Source organism: Momordica charantia (genome assembly GCF_013281855.1).
Source record: "Momordica charantia cultivar OHB3-1 chromosome 6 unlocalized genomic scaffold, Mcharantia_2.0 BLBB01000006.1, whole genome shotgun sequence".
Taxonomy (NCBI): domain Eukaryota; kingdom Viridiplantae; phylum Streptophyta; class Magnoliopsida; order Cucurbitales; family Cucurbitaceae; genus Momordica; species Momordica charantia.
In genome coordinates this window covers 33,434,963-33,454,976 of record NW_028275164.1, presented here as the reverse complement: position 1 = coordinate 33,454,976, position 20,014 = coordinate 33,434,963, and the positions used below count along the sequence as shown (strand labels likewise).

The window sequence follows — 20,014 nt, the reverse complement described above, 5'->3', positions numbered from 1 at the left end:
TAGATAGTATTGGATTGCTCAACTAGATATATTAGTGAATATATTATATTTTTCCCCACAAATATGTGATCACGGATGAAACTTGTTAGTCAATTTTATGTTGAAATTGTTTTAAAAATGAGGTATTTTCAAAATTGCGAAGTATCTTTTTTCTTTTCTTTTATTTTTTTCTGTAATTTAGCCAATTTTATATTAAATATTGTTTATGTGGCTTTTCTCTACTTTCCTGGTTCCCAAGCCACCGCAGCATCCTTCCGGTTCGATTTGTATATAAGAAATCCTAGCGTCTACTCTGTGAATAAGAAATCCTTATGAACTGTTGTGTATCCTATTCCTATCCTAATTCCTACCCTCAACTTCTCTAAATTTTCGGCGGCCTTTTCTTAGCCCCACCGTCGACTTGCCGTAGTTGTCTTGTCCCCCAAATCCTTCTCTAAATAACGATCAATCTGCTATAGAAATTCACATTACAACTCTCGCCGACAGCAATATGATGCTCAGAATTCGCAGTAGAGACGGCCTCGAGCGAGTCGCTGTAGAGAACCCACACATTACAATCGCTCAACTCAAAGCCATAATTCAATCCCAGATGAAAATCCCAGTCCACAACCAAACCCTCTCCACTCACCAAAATATTCTATTGGCTAAGAGTCACGACGATCTTTCCAAATTTACTGACATGTCTAATCCTAATTCCCTCCTTTCTTCACTCAATCTGTCTCATGGGTCTATTGTCTTTCTTGCCTACGAGGGCGAGCGCACTGTTGCTGGACCTGCTTTCCATCCAGCCGGATCTTTTGGCCGTAAAATGACTATGGATGATCTAATTGCTAGGCAGATGCGGATCACCCGTCAAGAAAACCCGCACTGCGAATTGGTTTCGTTCGATCGGGATTGCGCGAATGCTTTCCAGAATTACGTTAATGAAACGCTAGCCTTCGCTATCAAACGTGGGGGGTTTATGTACGGAACGGTGTCACCAGAAGGCAAGGTCGAGGTAGATTTCATATATGAACCGCCACAGCAAGGAACTGAGGACAATTTACTGTTTTTCCGAGATCACGATGAGGAAAGACTGGTGGAAGCGATTGCAGTTGGGTTGGGGATGAGGAAAGTTGGGTTTATATTCACGCAGACGATTAGTCAAGACAAAAAGGACTACACCTTATCCAACAGGGAAGTACTTCAGGCGGCTGAGTTTCACTCCGACAGCGGGTTGAAGGAGTGGGTGACAGCAGTAGTGAAGTTGGAGGTGAACGAGGATGGGGGTGCTGATGTTCATTTTGAGGCTTTTCAAATGAGTGACACGTGTATTAGATTGTTCAAGGAAGGTTGGTTTGAGACGGATATTGGTGAGGATTTTGATCCCAAGCTTTCCAAGATGAAGAAGGACGTTGTTGTTGGTGTTAAAGACACTAGAGATGTTGACAATGATTTTTTCCTGGTGGTGGTTAAGATTTTCGACCATCAGGTTCGCGGATTCCTTTTATTTTACTCATCACATTACCTAATTCCTTTTATTGCGTCCAATTGGGTGTGTTTTATCTTCATAATAACCAAAATCATGCTTCTCTTTAATTAATGACTGATAATTACAAATATTGAGCTTGTTGTTGCACCCTTAGAATTCTCGGATTTCTTTAATTTTGCCTCGTATTGTGGTTCATTGGACGCACATGAAACACTGAGGGAGACAGACGACGTCTCGTTCATTTTTTTCCAGAGAACTTACTGCATACCTAGTATGACAGGAATATCATGATTAGAAGTGAACAGTCTCCTTGCTTTGTAAACTGAACGTGTTAGCTATTGGCCAGAAGGGAATTGAGGTTTTTAGGTGGTGTATTTTCCATTTTCTTAGGGTAACTTGAGCTCTATTGGTAGTAGTTTCATGAAATATAAATATGGTAATTCGTACAGTACATATTTGTAATTTAGTATATAAATGTTGCTTCCGTTCTCTTTCTCTGAGCTTTTCTTACTCAGGCAGCCCCTTACAACTCATCTATCCTTCTAGTAGATGGTTTTCATGATAAGATTCTTGAGATGGGCTTCCCCAAACAATCATTTTCTTTGAGCTGTGTAATCCGGGGTGGCTTTTTGTGAACCATGGCTCAAGTAGGACCTTCAATGCTGTTCCTAGCTCAAGCTACCTAACCTTAGACTCCATTGTCTTTTTCTTTTTTCCCACTGCTAGATTGGTCAAGAATGAAAAATTCCTCTTTTTAATTCAAAATCTCTGCCTAGCTTTCCTTGTTCTTTCATTCTGGCTCACTCTTAACATTAAATTTCCTTTAAAGTTCCTTAATGGTGATCTATACAATGGAAAAAAGGCTTCCTTAATTCCTTCAGGCATAAAATGCTTTCTCGAGTGATCTATTCTGTTTTTCTAGCTTATGGTTCTCTCGTGCAGGAATTAGCTGTACATTTGTGTTTTATTTTCTCTTCACCTTTCTGCCTTCCCAAACCATTTTCTTTGAGCTGTGTAATCTGGGTTGGCTTTTTGTGAACCATGGCCCAACTAGGACCTTCAATGCTGTTCCTAGCTCAAGTTACCTAACTTTAGACTCCGCTTTCTTTTTATTTTTTCCCACAGCTAGATTGGTCAAGAATGAAAATTACCTCTTTTTAATTTAAAATCTCTACGTACCTCTCCTTGTTCTTTTCATACTTGCTCCCTCTTAACATTAAATTTCCTTTAAAGTTCCTTAATGGTGATATTTATAATGGAAAAAAGGCTTCCTTAATTCCTTCAGACATAAAATGTTTTCTCCAGTGATCTAATATTTTTTTCTTGCTTATGGTTTTCTCATGCACGAATTAGCTGTACATTTGTGTTTTATTTTCTCTTCACCTTTCTGCCTTCTTAGTAGCTGCATGATTCGGTGTTTAAAACTTTCTTATAGCTTCTTTACTAGAGCCAAGAAGCAATTATTTACTCTGGAAGGGTTGGATGTAATGTTTACGGATATTAGATTTAAGAAAGCAGTCACTAATGAAGATCCAACATATTTTTGGAAGAGCAAGAGGTTGTTAATGAAGATTTATTGGAGGTTTCCCTAACAAAGGAATTTAATTTACTTTTTGCAGAGGATAAATTACACTCTCCTGCAAAAATGGATTTCATTCCTTCTCTTCCTCGAGAGCAAACTTTGATAGTCGAAAAAGCTTATTGCGCAGATAATCAAAGTTTAAAGTTTTTATTTTTTATTTTTTTAAGATGTTGGTCTTACCCTAGTTCCATTCATCGAATAGGTAGACTTTAATTATGGGCAACAGGTTTTTGGTTGGTTTCAATTTGATGCAGTTTTGAGGGTTGAGATATTATCGCTTTTGTGTCTTCTCTTGGTGGAGGGAGATTTCAGTTTCTTTTCTTCTAACGATCAACTTGTGTTAAGTGATTGTTTTGATTTCCTCCTCGGCAGTCAGTTCTTTTGAATTGGCGAGCTTTATTGATAACAGTTTTAAGCATCTGTTTTTGGGCTTCCAATCTCATCTATTTCATGTGTTTGTTTTTTCTTTTTCTTTTCTCGCTTCCTTTGGGAGCTTGTATCCTTGAACCTTTTTCTTCCTTTCCATATTATCAATGAAAAGTTTGTTTCTTGTTCCAAAAAAAAGAAAAAGAAAGCAGTCACTAATACTATACGATCACCTGCTGGGTAGATCAATATCCCCCCAAATTTATAGACTCTTAAATATTGTAAGATCATACAATAGTCCTAATGTCTTGCCTATTGATGCGTTGAACGATTTTTGGATGTTTAAAAAATGGAAGAAGGACCAATGATTTACTTGTTAATTTACTGAAATAGAATTTAAGGGTAAGAACTAGGTTGTGTTGGGTTTACTAAGTAAAATTTGTTGCAATATTTAATAGTTTTGATTGGTGATGAGACCATCATGAACTGTACGACTTGAAATTTGGAAGATCTTATTGTTAAGATTGATCTTGAGAAAGTCTATGACTATGTTGATCGGAGCATTTTGGATAACCCTTATGAAAGAAGGGTTTTTGGCTTGAGGGGAGAGCTTGGCTTTGGAATTGCCTTAGGTTGGTTAATTAATTTTGGTCTCTGGGAATAGGGGGAAAATTTTTGCTTTTAGGGAGAGGTCTTGGGCAGGAAGGGTCCCTTATTCCTTTTCTCTCCTTGGCGGTTGTTGACGTTGTTGAATTTTTGGCATCTCATTTTCCAACAATTCCATATTTTGTTGGTTTCTCAGCTTCTTAGTGGTTGTCCGGTTTTATCCCAAAAGGCACGATTGCTTTGGGTTGTTTAGTCCAAGTGCAATCAAATAATTTTTTTAAGACAACGTCAAAGTTTGGAACTAGCAGTTTGATTTAGCCACATTCAAGGCCTTTCATTGGTGTTCTTTGTCTCAGCTATATTTTAATTATTTTGTTAATGGTATTTGTTCTAGCTGTAATACTTTTATTTTTGCAAATTAGGTTTCTTTATTGTTCTTTCACTCTATTAGGAGTTTGTTTCTTTGAACATTTCTTGTATCTTTCTCTTTCATTATATCAATGAAGAGTTTGTTTCTTTTTTAAAAGAAAATAAATAAAGAAAGAAAAGAAAAAGATAAGGTTCTTATGAAGTAGTTCCATGTGGGGAGGTAATCTTAACATAATCCTATTTGTTTCTTAAATCATATTTGGTCTTAAGATTAGGGATAAGAGTTTTGTGGTTGATATCTTTTGTGATCCCTTCAAGTTGGCTGGATGGACATCTATATTAGGGTGTGAAGACAGGGTCCTTCCTACCATTTATTTAGTGCTTCCCTTGGTCATATTCCCAGTCATTTGTTGTTTCGGAATCTAATTGTGGAAAACGTAAAAATATGTTTTGGAGAAAGATGTTCGTTTCAAAGGGGGGTGGTAGGATAATACTTTTCTAGTCTGTTTTGAGTGGGACTCCAACCTACTTTATTTCTATAGTTTAGGGACTTTCTGTAGGAGGGTGTTAATGGGGCTGAGGTGGGTTATCATATGGCGGGATGGGAGGTTATTGTTAGGATTCCGATTGCAGAAAAGTAAAAAGTAACTATATTGCAATATCAAAAGTCTTTCGAGATGACTATCTCCCTCCCAATAACTATACTAAGTTCTTCGCCTTAGACTATTCTCCAAAAGATGCCTTCCTACTCTCCCTACCACCTTTATTTATATTCAATTTACCTCTAACTTATTACCATAATACCCTCACTAATATACTAATAATATTCTCAAACCATCCCTAATATGACTCTCGTAGTTGTTCATAACCGATTGATTTAGGTGAGTTGGATTGAGAACCAACTATGTAGCATGTATATCGAGAATTCATGTATTGTATACGTCATTAGTCCAATCCTTTGTAAGCTATTGTAATATGGTCCGATTGGCAAAACAGCTCTGGCATTCTTTTTGGAGCCTAATGCTTTGAGGCTTAGGGTTATAACTAGTAAGTATGACCCTCGCCCTCTTGAGTGTGGAACTAAAGACAACCTTAGGAACCCTTAGTAAGCTATCTTGTATGGTTTTCCTCCCTTTTCAAAGTTTTTAAAATTTGGGGATGACTCAATTGCCTGCTTGGGAGAATTATTGGGTGGGATAGTCTCCTTTGCTTTCTTTCCTCTCATTTATACCATCTTTCTTCTTTGAAGTTTGTCTGTGGCTTTTGTCCTCCCCCTACGTGTGTCTCCACTTAGTCCTTTTTTTCATCCCACTGTTTGATAAGGAAATGTTTGATGTTTTTGCTTTTTCGTCGTTGTTTTGGGGGACCCAAGGTCTTTGTTTATAGATTCTTAATCTTTATCCTTCCATCTCTTGTACCCCCACCCCTCCAAGCACTTTTTATTCTCCTCATGGAACCTTGAATTCTCAAGAACAACAATTTTTTTGCTTGGTGTAAGTTTTACATGGAATGGATGAATTAAGCATACCACTATATCTAGAGGTGTTATTTTGTGGGGTCGTGTGGTGCGTTTTTTATAATTGTGATTTTGAGAATCTTGGTTTTTGTTTTATGGACCTACCTGTTTGTGTAGTCGATTTGAAATAGCTTTTTAGAATCTTTCAATGTGTGTTTTGGTTCAATGATGGAGGAGTTTTTTTTTTTCTTTCTTTTCTTTTCTTTGAAGAAACTAACTTTTATTGAGATAGAATGAAATAAAAAACACAATAGCAATAGAAAAAGGGAAAACCCAAGAAAGGAGACAAAATCAAAAAACTAACAAACTATGCCATAAAAAAAAGGGCTCGAGTTCAAATGAATGAGATGAAAAGGATAGAAGACAATCTTTGGATACGGTCAATGGTGTTAACGCCTCTGTGGGCAACCTGCCAGTGGAAGAGGTTATGTTTCACCAGCTCTTTCAGGCAAAAGAGGGGCTCTTTGGTGTCAATTTTTTGGCTGATATGTGGAATTTTTGGCTCTGAGATGGATTGAAGAATTTTAGAGGCATTGATTGTCCTTGGTAGGTGTGGAGTTTGTAGCTAGGTTTGGTGCCTCCTTTTATTTGTCTTTTATTTCTTAATATTAATAATTGGAGAAAAAATAAACTAACATTTCATTATCAACAAACGAGGGAGTCTAAGAAGGAGATATGAGATATCCCTCCAGCACACCAATAGGTTAGTGTTTGTATTCTTTCCTTAATCTTGATGGAAGCTTGATTTTCCATTAAAAAAAGATATATATTTATATATATAATAGCCTCTAGGTTTAGGACTTGGGAAAAATGAAAATGGTGATTTAAGTTTTCTTGGAGCTATAAGTATGAGATCCTAGCTAGGATCTGTGTCTCCGTAATTATTGTTGAATGTATCATGTATAAATTTGAATTTGATGCTTGTCCAGTGACATCAGATATTAATACGTATTTACAAAAGCCTACATGGTTTCTTGCCCATGACTTTGTATACATGTTTGGTACCTTATTTTAGCAACACTTATTTTTTCATCTGGCTAGAGAATGCTGTAATTAGACACGATCACAGTTGCTGTTTTGGCTACATGGTTGCTTTGCTTTGCTTTTATCTGTAATAAATTTTCTTGTCATTGCAATTTTAATTTTTTTTTTCCGGAAGGTGTACAGAGTCGTGTTTCCTAGTGAGAAAAATTACAGGGGAAGCCATTTGTTTTGACTCTTAAGTTTTTGCGTACCAAGCTAAAATTTAAATGATATGTGAACGCACTATCTTTGGGTGTGGGAATGCTTATGCAAAGTGTGTAATGCAGGGTCCACTTTCGACAAGTTTTGCCATTGAAAACCGAAATGCTCCAGTGACCATGAAGGCATTGAAGAATCACCTAGAGCGTTCAAAAGGGCTTCCGTTCGTGAAGCGAATATCCGACTTTCATTTGCTGCTGTTGCTGGCCAGGGTATTAGACGTGAGCTCTGATGTTCCTGCACTTGCGGAGTGCGTTCAGACCCAGACAGCCGTGCCTGAAGGTTACAAAATATTAATCGAGTCTATGGCTAGTGCTGCTTGATAATATATTATACTATGCAGTCTCATCTGCAAGTTCTCGATTGACTACATTGGATCTCTCTCAACTACTTTTCATTGCCTCTCTTAAGTCTTAGTCTTCTTAACAACTTAAGACTCTAATTGTATTTAAATATATTGTGATAATCATCTGCAAATCTCGTTCTGGATATCTTACGTTTTCACAGAACTTAATGGCATCCGTGTTCCCTTCTTAAGCTATCCTACATCTGTTTCTGTCCTGGATGAGGACGACGACTTTTGTAGAATTAACCTGGTATGTGATAGAACTGAAATCAAAATTACAAAATGAAATAAGCTAACATAGGAGCTAATCTAGGATTATATCAGAGCCAAAGTATTTATCGGTAATGACATTTCGTTTCCTTTAACATTTTATGGAACAGTGTAAACATATTGAAATTATGAAGAATTTACTGCATATTTCATGATGAATCAAACATCACGTGTACTGTTAACAAACTGCATAAATGTTATAGCATGGGGTAGAAAGTATATAACTAATGTAATTAATATCTAAGTATGTATTAAGTGTGTCATTTATATAATAATATAACCTAAAATAAAGCATGCCACTTATATCAATAAGAAAGCCTACAATTATACTTAAACTGAACTTTTCGACACGATGATTATCAGTGATGTTATGAAATATATCGTTTATATATTTAGTGTGATTTTTATATTTTTAATAGGTATATCACAAATATTTTTGCTACCCCTTACGAGTAAAATCTCACATGCCACATGGTTAGATCCCGCGAGGCCATGTAGATCATGAGCTTTGCCCAATTACAAAAGAGCATGAGGGATAAAGGCCCCTGCAGTCGACCCATGGGCATGAAAGCATGTAACAAAACCTCGATCAAAGGATCACCATATCAAACATCAATCGGCAATGAAAAATGATTTCGCTGTCCAAGGATCTTTGAGGACCCTTTAATAACATCCTGCGCAATGGTATGATCTAGATACAAGAAGATATGCCATCTTCTGCATACGGAAGGAGAATGGAAACCTTTATGCAATGTGTTGAGTATACCATACTCCTAGCACTCTTTGCACTCAATTCTCTTATTCTCCTATAGCTCGTTTTACTATGATTCAAGTACTTACTTAGGCATTAGACGATGTTAGGTTGAGTACCATACTGATATTGAGTCCGGTTGATTACAGATTGGCAAGCTATCATAAGGTGAGAGTATCCCAATTGTCCGAGACCTTGTCAACTCAGCTCGACCAAATTTCAGCATTGAATACTACGTATTATTAAAAACATCCTTACAAATTTAGGATATAATTGCAAAAATGACTTCAATGTAGTTGTTCCAATTAATCTAAAAAATTATATGGCATGATTTGCTTGAAGGTAAAAACATTGTGTCCGTTAACCAACATGGTCAAGAGAGGCACCTTTTGACTAAAAGATTGTAAATGTTGGTCAAGAGAGGCATTGTACTAAAACAAAATCGTATACATTGTACTCATAACATAGCACTATATAGGGAAATTTGACTGAATAAGCGTTCTGTATGGCCATTTTTAGTTTTTTAGTCGCCCTTTACAGAACATAAATTTTCTAGGCATTTGCTTACATCACCCACTTTGCCAAATGATCGTCTATGCCCCTCCTTACTTTACTTTTTAGTTTTCCCTCCCTTATTTGAAAACACTCCATCTCTCTCTCTCTCATTTATTTTGTTTGTTTGTTTCTCTCTCTACTTTGCTTCTTTCATCTACTGGCGACTCTCGATCCTTGGTGAACTCCAGCTTTTCATTCACGACACATTCATGTTTTTTTAGTATTTTCACTGTCGTATTTCGTTGGGATCTTTTCGGGAACAATACTACCTTCGTAAGGTATTTGTTTGCAAATGATTCGATGAGCTTGTTCTGATATAAGTGGTTTGTTTATTGGTTTGTTGATTTTCAAACATGGAGGGAGAAGCTGACGGACATGGCGAGAAGGCAAGAAAGAGATCATTAGCGCGTTAAAGTGAGATGGATAGCTAGTTAGAGGATGATCGAGAGCGAGAGCAAGATAATACATGAGCGAGATCGAGAGCGTGTTAAAGCGAGATCGAGAGAGATAAAAAGACATGAAATTTGAATTTGTTGAATGGTTGATTGGTGTTCATTAAAGGCTGCATTTATTGATTTAGTTATTCGATATTAGTTTCTTGAGAATACCAAAAGGGTGTATCGGAAAATTGCGAGAACGCGAAAGAGATCGTGAATAAGCGTGAACGAGAATGAGAGTGAACGAGAATAAGCATGAACGAGAAACAACATCATACGATAACGAGAAACATCAAGCGATGATGATAAAAAAGGAGAAATTTTAAGTAAACCGGCATCCCATTGATTAATTTTAAGTAAACAACATCATACACTACTAAATAATTTTAAACATTATTACGGGATCGAGCACGTAGATGGGCCAGTAACTAGGTAACTCTGTTTTTTAGACGAAGTCGGTCGTCCTTATCCTCCTTCAACAGTCCTTCGAGTAAATCTCGCGTTGCTTCAACTCGGGCTCACTTGTACTTCGTGTTGTTCAGTTCATGCTGCGTTCGGCGCAGCTCTCTCCTTAGTTGAACGTTTTATTCCCTTGCTTGTTGAATAGTAGCGTTCCTTGAATCTTGTACATTGTTTTTTTAGAACGAGGAGGATTGATTTGAGATAGGGCTGGTTGCTCCATCGGAAGACGGACTGTCTGACTTGTAGGAAGTTGACATACTATTTGCTTCTGAAAAGATGTTTGATATTCTAAAGAAGCAAACAATTGGAAGTGGATGTCTTTGGATACTTGGTGGTATCTATATATAGGGGTTGGATGATGGTAGTTGGATGTCAAGAGTCACAAAATTAATTAAATTGGGAGAATGTGTAGTCAAGGGTCACAATGGTTGGAAGAGTAACTAACTCAATAGAAAGGAAGGAAGCGTTGGGGATTTGAAAGGGCGCATTAATTAATCACTCTTAATTGGTTATGGATACAGATGTTTAGACAGAGAGAGAGCGAGAAAGCGAGAAAGGGAGAATGTGAGAAATGGATAAAGTGAGAGCGAGAATGCTAGAATTGATGTGCGAGAAATATGCAACGAGAGAGAGAGAGCAAGAAAGCGAGACAAATTTCAGATCCTCAAATACAAATATATTACTACTGAAATTGGATGTTCTCACAGAGGCACTGCACTATCTTATTGACTTACACCCTCCTTCCATCTCTGCATGCGGATGTCCGTGCTGTCGTAATTGGGTTAGTACACGTCTGTCTATTGTGACCCGATGTACCGCATCGAGAACACTTGTTGATACGACGTTGCTCACCGGTTGAGACGATCCGTTGCATCCTACACCGACCTGCTCGTTTAATGAATCCTGGTGGTTGGATGGGAAGAGGCTAGTAATCATCCGACTTTTTTCATTCCGACACGTGGCCTACCGGGTAAGATTGGTTCTATATAGGCACCAATTAGGAGTCAACACTGTAACATGGATCGATCAATGTGTGCAAATTTATATTCTTGTGCCTCGCTGTTGCTATTGCGTGCGAACATGGAATATTGATGTACTGAAACTCCATGCATGTACATGTACGGACATTCAAATCAACCGTCTCATCCAAGCCGTCGTCTTCAACATGAAGCATGCATGCACCAATCGATTGATTTGACTATGTAGCGACAGGACTTCTCAAACCGTAGTGCAAGTCGCTCATCTGCATAGTCTGAATGAGAGGTGTTTCGGGTGGACCAGTAAGTTCTTCTTTTGTGGAACCATCTTTGGAGCCAGTCGCGGATGAACTCGACAATCTTAGTGACCGGTAACTCTCTAGCCTTTCGAAGAAGGGCATTCACTGGCTCAGTGCTGTTCGTCGTCATGTTTTTATACCTTCTACAAACTTGATAGCACCGTGCCCACTGTTCTATCCCAATTTCTTGTAAGTATTCGGCCAGTGAACCACTTCCAATCGGTAGTATCTGGTTCCAGTAGTACGTGAATTGTGGCTCAGTAGTACGCTACGTCTTGATACAATTTGAAAAATGCAGTATTCTTGAATCGAGCCTTTATGTTGTTCCCAAGGTGGTATGTGCATATAGCATGGAATGCTTCCGGGAATATCTCACTTGTTGTATTTGTAATACTGACATGGTAATCAGATATGAATACAAGAGCTGGTGAGGCTCCAATTGTGTCCTTTAAGTTTTTCATAAACCACTTCCACGATGCATCACTTTCGTTGTTTACAATAGCGAATGCAAGTAAGTATATTTGATTACTCCCGTCCATTGCGACACATATTAGCAGCACTCCTTTGAACTTCCCCCTCAAATGTGTGCCATTAACCATAATTACACTTTGTGAGTGTCTGAAACCCTATAATGTTGGCACCCACAACCATGAACATGTATTTGAAGTTAAGGGAACCTTCAGTCTCGATGTGGAAAACCGTACCTGGATTCTATATTTTTAACGCCTCACCGTACGCATGGAGATACATGTATGAGTCCTTTGGTCGGCTCCTAACAATAGCGTATGCTAACTCTCATGCTCGATAGGCCTTGTCATAACTTATCTTCACCCCGAACTTTTTACGGACATCCTCTTTAATATGTTTTATCTTGTAAATACAACTGGTTCCAGCAAGCCTATCCTTTATAAGTTTTGTTACGACCCAACTGCTTGCCTATCCGTGATTCAAGGTGTCAACTGTGCAAGTGTGTTCATCTACATACTTTGATCTATATTATTTATTTTATCTGATGGGAGTTGCACTACAGGCGACCTGCATGGTGCAGGGCTGACCAAGTCCGAGTCTTGAGTGTATAAGCAGTCTGCACTGTACATGCCTTGCATGTATATTTCATTCAACCCTCACTCTTCTACTCTCGTGTAACCTTCTTTTGGAACAAATTATGCACTATGAATGGACTGCTCTTCATCTTGGTTTATTTTAGATGATCATAGGTCAATGATTTCACGAAGGATGGTTGATACAAATAGTGAGACTTTAGAAACCTGTTCTTGGAGTAATGCAAATCGGAGGTCATCGTCATTCGTTATGAACATTGGCGGTGAAGCGCATGCCAAGTTTTATGGTATCCTAATCACCAAGTCGTACTCAGTCTGGTTGACTTTCATCACTCTATATAACTGATCTTTCAGTTCATTCATAAGTGAGACAATTATTCCTTTCAGCTCACCACCAACATACGAATTTGTGCTGTCATCCCATATACCACCGAATCTTATGAATTAACTCTTCTCAAGCTTCATCCTGCATATAATACGATATGTAAGGGCAACATTAGAAGGGGACAAATACATAGATTTTGAACAGACATGCATGTGTTGCAATTATGTGAAAATTCTCGCTCTCGTTAATCCTTGATCATTCTCGATCTCGCTAATCCACGCTCTCGTTTAATCTCACTCTCGATCAGTCTCGATCGATCTCATCCTCCCTCTACATTAATCTACACCTCGTACATTCTTAATGCAAGGCCAATAAGCAGAAGGAACGATATTTAAAACGTATATGCAAGATAGACGAAATAGGTCAGTGGTCATGGGATAGCGAGACAGATGTGTTCATAAACAACAAGTGTAGTTAAGTTACGAAAGGAATACATATTAATGGTTCGGAGAGAGTACTTACAGTGTGATAAACGAAGAAGTAGTGCAATGAATGTATGTTCTACTGCTTCACCAACCGAGCAAGGATAATAAGTAATGGGAGGAATGGATGAGGGTAAAACGTTTGGGTTTTTTTTGTTGAGCTTCTATTCCAATTACAATATGTTTTCACATTGCATTGATCACCATTACAATCTGCCATGAAGTTCAATTGGCCGCACATCATTAAATGTATCTGATGACGTGTGGGAAAAGAAAATTGTTAGCGAGACCGAGAAATAGGAATAGAGAGGGAGTACATGATCTTGAGCACGCACTTTAACAATGAGATCGAGATAATGTGCGCTCGAGAGAGGTCATATCGAGAGCGAGGTAGAGCGAGATCGAAAGATATCATATCGAGAGCCAGGAAAAAATAGTGTACATTATATGGAGAAATACTGTAAAGTCATGCAGTTTCCTGTTGAACTCATACTATCACGAGCAAATCACACAAAAAATTACCTAAAAATATTGCATTATCCAATGAATAAACAAAATATGGCATGTTCATTCAAAGTACGATTCATTGTGTCAAAGTTGTTTGGCATACTGAGTCCTAATATGCGACACTTCAGACTGTACAAGAGTTTCTAAAGTATTACCAGTTATAAGGTACTCTATAAATTTACATGAAAAAATGCCACAATCTATATCATTTTTCTTTCTCGTGTCAGTCGTTGGACGAAATACATGCCACAGAATCCTCTTTAGCTTGCAATCTGCCTCATACAACAACCCACATGCATACAATAGCAATGGGATGATATGACTCAACGGTCGCAGGTCCGTCATCAACTTCGATATGGGAACGTGCCTTGGAAATGAATCGTACACAAAAATCTCGAACTGGTTCATATCTATCGCAACTAGGACCTAATGATCTCTAATGTGAAGCGAGCTGTAGACGACATTGACGTCCCCCCAAGCTGGTATGAATTCTTCCACCCGACCCAACACATACTCCATGCACTCCTCATATTCGTCCGAAGTGGGATCGTGTCATGGAGGATCTTCCCCTTGATCAGTTTATAGGGGTCACCTTCGGTAGCAAGAAGTTTCTGCATAACATCAACGTCACACACGATTAGATTGGTCAAAGCATAAATATTGTACGTGTATGAATTACATATCTTACCATTTGTAGTGGGTCAATGACAGCCCACTTGTGAACGCACAGGTGCGGCCGCTTACCGAGCTTCTTCATGATGAAATATGTTATGGCAGCAGTTGAGGAACATTTTCTAAGGTGAGTTTTGTAGAACCCACAAGATAACTAGGTTTAGGGGTGGGGGTTGTATTTGCTGGTGTAGGGGCCGAATCACTATAATCGGGTTGATGTGGCGTATGGATCGTGCTAGACGGGCCAACAATGGTGCTTGAGGCAGGTGCCTCAACTGTCGACTCGGACGTTGTCCTGCTGGTATGTATTGCTAGAGGTGCCATTTGGACGTCCCCATGATCCGTAACAGGGATAACCGGCGTGATGTTCGGATCCCCTAAAGCCATTTTACTACTAGAATGGATGGAATAGACATCTAGATTGGGGTGTCCCGACTGCAATGTCCAACTCCACCCTATCGACAATATGCGTGGGGTTGGTTAGTACAAGATCTTCGGGATCGGATGGGTGTAGAGTCATCTCTACGTCATCGGTCGCCTCTGCATGCATCAACTACAACATCATCATTTCCACTATCGGCACCTCCGCGTTCATGGTTATCAACATCTGCATCATGCTCAGGGATATCATCGGATCCCAATGTAGTGACAGGTGGACTGTATCCGACAAAGAAACACCAATGTTGACCTCGCATGTATCCAATAGCAAGAACGTATTAGTACTTGGTCCCAATGAGGACATATAGTATATTAAGTCATAAAAAAAGCTACCTGGCACAATCTTTGGAGCATGACTTTCATTTCACTCGAGTTTGACTTAACATCCGCCATGTTCGAAGTTAAAAGATCCAGCCTCTCTCCATAACCTTGAATCCATCGTTCGATCCATGGGTGTCGTCCCGTTGTGTGGCGTAAGCATCGCGTGACGTCGACCGAGGTGCTTGCTGCGTGCTTTGCCCCACGTTCGAATGAATAGAAGTACTTGGTACTTCAACTGGTGTCGGTTTTCGAGCTTCGGACGTGGCCTCTGTACGTGGGATGTCTGAGACTCCTCCACTACCGGCTATACAGTCGATATTAACATATGCACATCGTTGAGCAAGAGATTATCTTGAGCTCCAACATTGTCATTGATGGGGAAGAATGTTGTCCATGCTCGCTGTCGGAAGTAGAACCCTCGAGCGCACCTATGTCAACCACCTCTCTTTCGTATAATGGACATCTCTGGTAGTCCCTCTTCATCTCCGTCTCCATGAATGGATAAGATATGACCAACTGTATATACATTAGAGGAAAAAATGTGTAAATACAATTCAATAGAACTACACAACAGTAAATATATTCTACGTTACCGTTCAGTAGACTTAATTTTAGATTGTTTACCTCCGCTGAACTAAGCACCTTCTCCCCCAAATCTTTTTGTACCAACGACTCTACTGCACGAATACCGAAATATCTAGATAATCATGGTCTCACTCAATCAATTAACGTTGGAGTAATGAGAGATGAGACGACCTCATATATCCACACCTAATATAAAATCGAAGTTTAATTTAACGCCTCAAAACGTTTTAACCAACAAACAGGAACTAGTATGCATGTATATTAATTACCTGGAACGCAAGAGGAAATTCCGCTAGACTATACTTCACTTGATATTTTTTGTTCGTTCTGGCTTTATTTTTGTTTAGCGCAACTTTGTCATTCATCACACGCTTGAGCCCGTTAAGTGTCCTACTCCAAACATCATAACCCCAGTCCAAGTGGTTAAAGTAGTCCAAGTCACCCACTTTATTGTACAAGTTAATGTCAACTTTGGATTTGCTCTTGCTCTTTCCCATCATCACGAGCTCGGTGTACAACATTAATGTCATTTAACGATATTGTCATCGTCCTCGAAATCAATCTGCTTGTAAAGCTCCACAAATTGTTCAAACAAGATGGACACTTCGTCGTTGAAGTACTTCCTCCGCAACCTATTCTTTTGAATCTTTTTCTGGACCACCTTACCAGGCAGCTGCCACAATCTCGTTATAAGCAATAATTGATCCTTCGAGAATGTCAACACATTGCCACCAATGAAGAATCTCATGTTGTCTTCATTGCTACCAGCAACCTCCCTTGACAGAAAGTGATGAACTACACCACTGCAAAACATCATCTCCAAGTCAACAAATCGACCAAATATTGTTCTTATACGAAACGTATCAAGTTATTTGCTTTGAGCTTATCCTTGATAAGCCTGTTCACATTGCTCAGTTACCAGCAATAGGTCATTCTCCAAGTGCTCAAGTGAGACATGTTGGTAGCTTGAGCCATAAAGAGGTCATTCTCCTTAATCCTCATTTGATGGTCTACTGTGCACCTGCAACAAATTAAACATGATATATGATCACAAATTAAGCATATAGGGAAACACGTAACAAATTGAAAAAAATAATCGTAACCCACTGGAATTTCTCTCGCTCTCGATGAACAATGATAACGTTGAACCTCGCCCACTCTATTTCTCGCTCACGCTATTTCATGCTTAATCTATTTCTCACTCACGGTCTTTCTCAATCTCATTTTTCGCTCTGGCTATTTCAACATCAGCCCCCTACAATAGCACTGGTTTTCAATAACACGATTTTTTCTGTCATCGTTTCATTTCCACGGCGCCGATTATGTATTTTCCTCTTTTTCGAAAAGCCTTAGATGTATAAAATCCACAAAATTTTGCTAAAGAGACAGACGACCAACATAGAGGTTGTACAAAACAAACGAACAATAGCTACAATAGTGGAAATTAAAACGAAAAACTTACGAAAGTGCTTCATCTCACCGCTTGAAGACAGAGTCAGAGTTACCTTAAGGAGTCGCAGTCGGAAGACGAATGAGTAACGAGAAATCTCAAAATCTCAATCTCAATTTCAATCGCAATTGGTGAAGACAAGTTATTTTGAGTGAGCGATAGCTAGAGTATGAGTGCGAGAAAGATGGAAAAGAGGTGGGAAAATTGAAATTTTCATCTATTCGTATTACCCAAGTAAGGAGGGCAGAGACGGTCATTTGGCAAAGTGAGTGATGTCAACAACTAGAAAACTTATGTTTTGAAAATGGCGATTAAAAAGGGAAATTGGATGGAATAGGCGTTCTCCCATGCCTTTTATGTTTTTTAATCACCATTTTCAAAACCTATGTTTTCTAAGCGTTTGCTGACATTACCCAATTGAAAATTTACTTTCACTACCCCTCCACTTATACAATGCATTGTCTCTCCATCCTCTCTCTCATCTCCCTTTTTCTCCTCAATCCTCTCTTTCATCTCCCATTTTTCTCCTCCCATTTGTTCTCTACACCATCTCCCTTATTCGTTTCTTCTTCTTGTTTTTTTTTTTCCGCTTGGACACACCTCTCATCTTTTTTGTTTGAGTTATACATAATATTCCACCTTATTATCTTTTTTCGCTTGAGTTTTACGGAAAAAAAAAACACCCATTTTAAATATTTCATCTTTTTTTACTTGGGTTTTACGAAAAAAAATACCTCTTTCAGATCTTTCCATTACTTCAGAAGCAATTTCTAGATCTCGCTCTTGCTCTCTCTCGCTTTGGCCATTGTTTTTTTTCCTCTCACGTAATGATAGGGGAAAGATAAATTAAATTTTAAATTTAAAATTCAATTATACTTAAAACTACGAGAGATTAAATGAGATTTAAGGAGATCGAGGAGAAATTTAAGGAAACAAATTTAGATTAAATTTTAAATTTGAATACCAAATGACTAAAATTAAGGAGATCAAGGAGAGATCGAGATTCTGTTTCTTTGAATGCCAATTTTCAAATTTTTAATTAAAAGAATCTTTAATCTCTAATTATTTGTTAATTCATTTTAAATTTGAATTTGACCAAATTGTTTCGAAATTTATTTATTTAGTTTTGATCGATTTAATCTGATTATGATTTCATTTAAAATAACTATATATTATCATTATTATTATTTAAATAACATTTTATCTCAACTATCTCGCTCAACTTTTTCTCTCTCTTTCCCATCTCCATCCCCATGGTTAGGCTGAACTTTCTCCTTCACTGAGCTTCCTTCCTCGACAAACGATCTCCCTCGTCGATTTTGATGCACCTGTTGCTGGCGATTGCTAGAGATCACCAACATCATGGAGGCTGCTCGTTAAAAAAAAAAAAGAAAAAATAGAGAAGGTTGAGAGGTTTAGTGTACTTTTATAGTAAATAAGAAGGGAACAAGAAATCCAATAAAATTTTAAAGAGAATGAGTGAAAAAATCCATGGAAGAGAGAAAGAATGAATTAATGGAAAATTATAGAAGAAAAAAAATGAGAGAGAGGGGAGGGAAATAGAGAGGAAAAAATATTGGGAAATTTGACTCAATAGGCGTTGTGTAGGACCTTTTTTGTTTTTTAAGCGTCCTTTTGAAAACAAAAGTTTTCTAGTCATTTGATAATATGAAATTACATATTTACCCTTCATTCACTCTCTTTCATTATTATTTCTCTTTCTCATTCTTCAACTTCTTCTCTACCTATCTTTCTTTCTTTCCCATTTTTCTCTCCATCATCTCCTTTATTTTTCTAAAGTTATACAGAAGAAACCGCCACTTTCTTGTTCCCTCCCTCTTTTCCATAATTTTCTTCTTCCCTCCCACTTCCTTGATTTTTTCTGTTATCTTTTTCTCAAAATCACAGTTGAGAAAAGCTAAGGGAAGTTTAGATTTTTCAAATATTTAGCAAATCTCATAGAAGACGATGACGAGGAGGAGATGTTGCTGGCACAAACGTGAGACCCACCGTCGAAGAAGAATATCACCGGAAAACGCCTGGAGGGGGAGAAGAAAGAACGGGAGAGAGCGAGAGATGAGGGATTGAGGGAAGAACGAGGGAGAGCGAGAACGAGGGAGAGCGAGAGAAGAACGGGGGAGAGGGAACAAATTTAGATTAAATTTTAAATTTGAATACCAAATTACTAAAATTAAGGAGATTGAGATTCCAATTTAGATAACGTTTTATCTCAACTTTCTCTCACTCCCTCACTTTTCTCGCTATCTCTCGCTTAACTTTCTCTCACTCCCTCACTTTTCTCGCTCTCTCGCTCAACTTTCTCTCTCTCTTTATCTCCTTTCCCATCCATATCCCCAAAGTTAGACTGAACTTTCTTCTTCCCAGAGCTTTCTTCCTCGACAAACGACCTCCGTCGATTTTGATGCACCCGTCGTTGGCATCACCGGAATCATGGATGCTGCTCGTTAAAAAGAAAAGAAAAAAAGAAAGAAGGTCGAGAGATTTATGATTCTTTTAGAGTAAAGAATAAGGGAACGAGAAACCCAAAGAAAATTTTAGGGAGGATGAGAGAAAAAAACCCACGGCGGAAGAGAGAAAGAATGAGTTAATGAAAAATGATAGAAGAAAAAAAATAGAGTAAAGAGAGGAAGGGAAATAGAGTGGGGAAAAAGGGGATAAGAGAGAAAAGTGGGAGAAGGGTAAATACATAATTTCACATCCTCAAATGCTTAGAAAATTTGTATTTTGATAAGGCAATTAGAAAACTTAAAAGACTCGACAGAATACCTATTCCCTCGAATTTCCAAAAATACTGTGGAAATCAGGGGACAGGGAATAAGAGAGAAATCTAATAGCGAGCGAGGATTAGTGAAACTAAATTAAGTGATGTGAGAAATCTAATAGCGAGTGAGGATTAGTGAAAC

At 38.3% G+C, this 20,014-nt stretch overlaps 1 protein-coding gene across 1 annotated transcript; it reads left to right on the top strand.

Annotated features, from left to right (window-relative positions):
- Positions 1–292: 292 nt before the first annotated feature.
- LOC111022722 (NPL4-like protein B) lies at positions 293–7,693 on the top strand. The gene is made up of 2 exons (XM_022299948.2): positions 293–1,471; positions 7,221–7,693. Exons 1-2 carry the CDS (start codon positions 491–493, stop codon positions 7,473–7,475), a joined length of 1,236 nt encoding a protein of 411 aa, XP_022155640.1. The 5' UTR covers positions 293–490; the 3' UTR covers positions 7,476–7,693.
- The last annotated feature ends 12,321 nt before the right edge of the window (positions 7,694–20,014 follow it).